The sequence below is a fragment of the Panthera onca genome, chromosome A2 (genome assembly GCF_046562875.1).
Source record: "Panthera onca isolate mPanOnc1 chromosome A2, mPanOnc1 haplotype 2, whole genome shotgun sequence".
Taxonomy (NCBI): domain Eukaryota; kingdom Metazoa; phylum Chordata; class Mammalia; order Carnivora; family Felidae; genus Panthera; species Panthera onca.
In genome coordinates, this window is record NC_138340.1 from 4,835,203 (window position 1) to 4,839,133 (window position 3,931).

The 3,931-nt window shown below is 58.9% G+C and overlaps 1 protein-coding gene across 2 annotated transcripts; it reads right to left on the reverse strand.

Moving 5' to 3' along the window:
• Positions 1-332: 332 nt before the first annotated feature.
• CD70 (CD70 molecule) lies at positions 333-3,370 on the reverse strand. Of its 2 annotated transcripts, none has more exons than XM_060626741.2 (3): positions 2,976-3,370; positions 2,073-2,106; positions 333-1,252 (listed from the first exon to the last, which is right to left on the reverse strand). In XM_060626741.2, the coding sequence occupies exons 1-3, from the start codon at positions 3,141-3,143 to the stop codon at positions 861-863; spliced, it is 594 nt and encodes a 197-aa protein (XP_060482724.1). In that variant the 5' UTR covers positions 3,144-3,370; the 3' UTR covers positions 333-860. The 2 variants fall into 2 exon arrangements, with proteins under 2 accessions (XP_060482724.1, XP_060482731.1); XM_060626748.2 differs by lacking the exon at positions 2,976-3,370 and adding an exon at positions 2,682-2,875.
• Between the last annotated feature and the right edge of the window lie 561 nt (positions 3,371-3,931).

Sequence of the window (3,931 nt, forward strand, 5' to 3'; positions counted from 1 at the left end):
TTTTTCATGGAATGGTATTAGAAATCAAGATGTGGGTGCTAAGTGTGCACATTGCTATGTGGGCTCGTGATGGTGGTTTTCTAGTTGACAGAATCCATTCCTCCGTTCAAAGTTATGTGCCAAGCACTCCCTCGGCGTGGGACTCTGGCTGTGACTGGCACAGAATGCAATCCCTGGCCTCATGGCGTCTTCATTCCAGTGGGATGTGGGGGGAAGACAGCCAACAAGCAAAATAAGTAAGTGGATTCTTCTAATATGTTCAAAGGTGACAAGTACTATAGAGATCTGTTAAAAGATGAACTGAGGCATATCAACATTTTGAGACTTTATTTGAACAAAAACCAGTATGAGTCAGGCAGCACCTAACCAGAAGTGGTGGTGAGGGATGTTCCATCAACCTGACTCGGTGTTTTCTCCACGGGTGAGCACTCTCTCAGGACTTTCACTCGCTCACCAGTCTAGAAGCTTCTAACCCCATCCTTCTGTATTTTTGAGCATGACGCGGATGCCATTGGTTAAATCACTTGCCGTGGCTGATTGAGCGGTCTGCAGCCTCTCTCCCCTCCCTGGAGGTCAGGCCAGTGGGAAGGGACAGTTCCAACTCCCACCTCTCCAGGTGACCTAAGGGCTTTCCCCAAAGTCACCTCATTAACACAGCAAAAGGCACCAAGACCGCTCGCCACACAGGAAATTCCAAAAGCTTAAGCTGGCAGCAAGGAAGAAGACCGATCAGATGTTATACGTCACTATATTACAGAGATACATCAAAAAAAAAAAGCTTCTACAAGAGACAGGAAAAAAAAAAAAAAAAAGAGAGAAAACACACTCTCCCGACGAATCTGGGCCAGGGGGCGCAACAGTCAGGGGTGCACCAGCTGAACCCCAAAAAAGGTCTCATCAGCATTTGCGGAGGGCAGCAGAGGCAGCGTGAGGTTGGTGCACAGCGTGTCCCCGCGAGCCAACGGCGTCAGGCGCTGGGAGGCGGCCACGCAGCCTCCGTGGAAGCTGAGCCTCAGCAGGCTGATGCTGTGGGCGGCCGGGGAGCAGATGCCCACCGTCAGCGTGGCCCTGGGAGGCCTGGCGGCCCGCGTGGAGGAGGAGCAGTTGGCCAGCGTCACTTGGATGTGCAGCCTGTAGACTCCGCCGCGCCGGACACGCAGTTGCCCGCCGTCGTCCAGCTCCAGTCCATCCACGAAGGAGCGGCCCAAGGCTGGACTTCCCTGCCAGCGCAGCCTGTGGTCCAGCCGCTGTCCTGGCGGCACAGCGTCAGGGACGTGGGAGGACAGACGTTTAGGGAAACGGCGCTTAGAGACCAAATGTCTAAGCTTGCTCTGTCGAAACCTAAGCCCCCCTCCCCCCTCCTCCCTCCCCCTCCCCCTTTCTCTCTCCCCCTCTCATTCCCCCCTCCCTCCCTCTCCCTTCCCCCTTTCTCTCTCCCCCTCTCATTCCCCCCTCCCTCCCTCTCCCCTCCCCCTTTCTCTCCCTCTCTCTTTCCTCCTCCCTCCCTCTCCCCTCCCCCTTTCTCTTTCCCCCTCTCATTCCCCCTCCCTCCCTCTCCCCTCCCCCTTTCTCTTTCCCCCTCTCATTCCCCCCTCCCTCCCTCTCCCCTCCCCCTTTCTCTCTCCCCCTCTCATTCCCCCCTCCCTCCCTCTCCCCTTCCCCTTTCTCTCTCCCTCTCTCTTTCCTCCTCCCCCTTCCCCTTTCTCTCTCCCTTTCTCTGTTCTCCCTTTCCATCTGTCTCAATTTCTCCTTCTCTCTCCCTCTCTTTCCCCCCTCCCTCCCTCTCTCTCCTGCCTCTCTCCCTCCCCCTCCCCCTTTCTCTCTCCCCCTTTCTCTCTCCCTCTTTCCCCTCCCTCCCTCTCCCCTCCCCCTTTCTCTGTCCCCCTTTCTCTCTCCCTCTTTCCCCTCCCTCCCTCTCCCCTCCCCCTTTCTCTCTTCCCCTCTCTTCCCCCCTCCCTCCCTCTCTCCCCCCCTTTCTCTCTCCCTTTCTCTGTTCTCTCTTTCCGTCTATCTCAATTTCTCCTTCTCTCTCCCTCTCTCTTTCTCCCTTCTACACATGCACTCGCGGTTACCTGTGTGATTTAGCTGCAGCTCAGCCATGTCCCGCTGATAGAACAGAAGAGAACACGTGTGGTGAGCACAGAAACACGGAGGTTTTAAGTCCCCGCACCCGCCCCCCACCACCCCGCACGGTCCCCGACCGAGATCAAGACGTCTCTTTTCTCTGCTCATCTTCCTACCCGCTTCTCAAACAGCTGGACTGAGTTGTGACTTTTTAAAAAAGATCTTTTAAAGAGGAAGTAGCTTTGAACTAACAGCCTACACCTGCTCTCTCGGCTGCAGAGCCCCCCCCACCCCCCCCCCCCCTCCGTCCCGGCCTGCGTCGCCTCCAAAGGGGGTCCCCGTGGTGGGTGTCGGGGCTCCCAGGTGAGCGGCGCGGGTCGCCCTGCCCTTGCAGGCCCCGAACCCACCCCCCTCCGGCTTCGTGAAGCCCCCAGCAGCCTCTGAGTCAGCTCGCTGGGGAACACCGAAGACGAGTCACTTTCCATGCCCGCATCGGATGCTCCTTTCCTAGCTGCGACCTCCCCACTCCGGGATCCCCACCCGGGACTTACCTCCAGGGCGCGACTGACATCCCCGCGCCCCCACCCCGCTCCCCCCCCCCCCCCCCCAGCCCGGACCTCCAGGCAGCTGTGCCCCAACAGCCGGCTCGGTCTCCATCTCTCTTCGCACCCAGACCTTCCGGGACGATTTTTATCCATCTCATTTGGATTTTTTTTTTTTAATTTTATTTATTCTTGGTCGTTCGCCGTCTGCGCCCAAACTCACGGTCCCTCTGCCTCGATCCCATTCTCTTCCTGGTGGTTCGCCTCCGTCCTCTGCGCCCCCGCAGAGCCGGCCCCACCCAGAGGTCCCCAGGCTCCGCCGAGCAGGTGGGAGGTTTGCATCTTCCTCCTCCCCCCTTCTCTACGCACCTTAGGCGGCTCGAGCTGCCCTTGCTGGACGCGCAGGAAGCAGTATGCCATTATGCCGGTAAGAGACAGGATCGCGGCAGAGCGCAGCACCGACATCCAGGACAGGCGGGGCACCGGGCAGCCGGAGCTCCCCTCCTCCGGCACCATGATTCTCAGACAGCGCTGCATGGGGCCCGTGCTGGCGGGGCGCGGGGCGAGCCAGGGAGCCGGGAGCACGGAAACCTCAGCGCTCTCACGGCTCGGGGGCCTCGGCCTGCCCGAACCTGCCAGAGACCCGCCCCACCCCACTCTGGGGATGTCCGGCAAAGGGGAGGGATTTGAGCTGTTCGCCGAGCAGGGAAATCCCCTCCAGCGTTTGCCCACCCCCAGCTCGCAGAGGGGTATGACAGGAATCCGACCGCCCCACGGAGCCCCTCAGTCTTCTGATGTGGCCCCTTGTCCTCACCTTCCTCACAGTCATTCATTCATTCATTCATTCATTCAACAAACCTTCACTGAGCATCCCCTGTGGACCAGATGCTGTGCGGGAGCAGCGTGTGTGTGTGTGTGTGTGTGTGTGTGTGTGTGCGCGCGCGTGTGTGCGCGCGTGTGTAGGGGGAAACCAGGGGTACAGCCAGCAGCCAGAGAGGTCAGGGAGGCTCCCCACATATCCAGGGGCTTCTTTCCATTTTCCCAGTCTCCCTGCACGCGATGGGGCCACGTGACTCACCTGCCCACCAGGAAGAGAGTAGATGCAGATGAATTTAGGAGAGCTTGGGTGGCCTGCTCCGCTAAACACCCCGCATCACCCTTCAGCCTTCTCGTCCTCTCAGAAGTGGCCTCTGCTTGGTCTGCAGTGGGCTGAATAGTGTCCCCCCTCCCCCCACGAAATTCACGTCCACCTAGAACCTCAGGTGGTATGTGACCTCACTTGGGAACAGGATCCTCGCGGTTATGATTAGATGAGGTCATACTGG

Excerpts from the sequence above, each read along its gene's own strand:
- CD70 (XM_060626741.2), bottom strand. The coding sequence starts at position 3,143 with ATGCAGCGCTGTCTGAGAATCATGGTGCCGGAGGAGGGGAGCTCCGGC. Across the intron at positions 2,107-2,975 it reads GGCAGCTCGAGCCGCCTAAG|CGGGACATGGCTGAGCTGCA; the intron begins GTGCGTAGAGAA and ends CTGTTCTATCAG. Across the intron at positions 1,253-2,072 it reads GCTGCAGCTAAATCACACAG|GACAGCGGCTGGACCACAGG; the intron begins GTAACCGCGAGT and ends CTGTGCCGCCAG.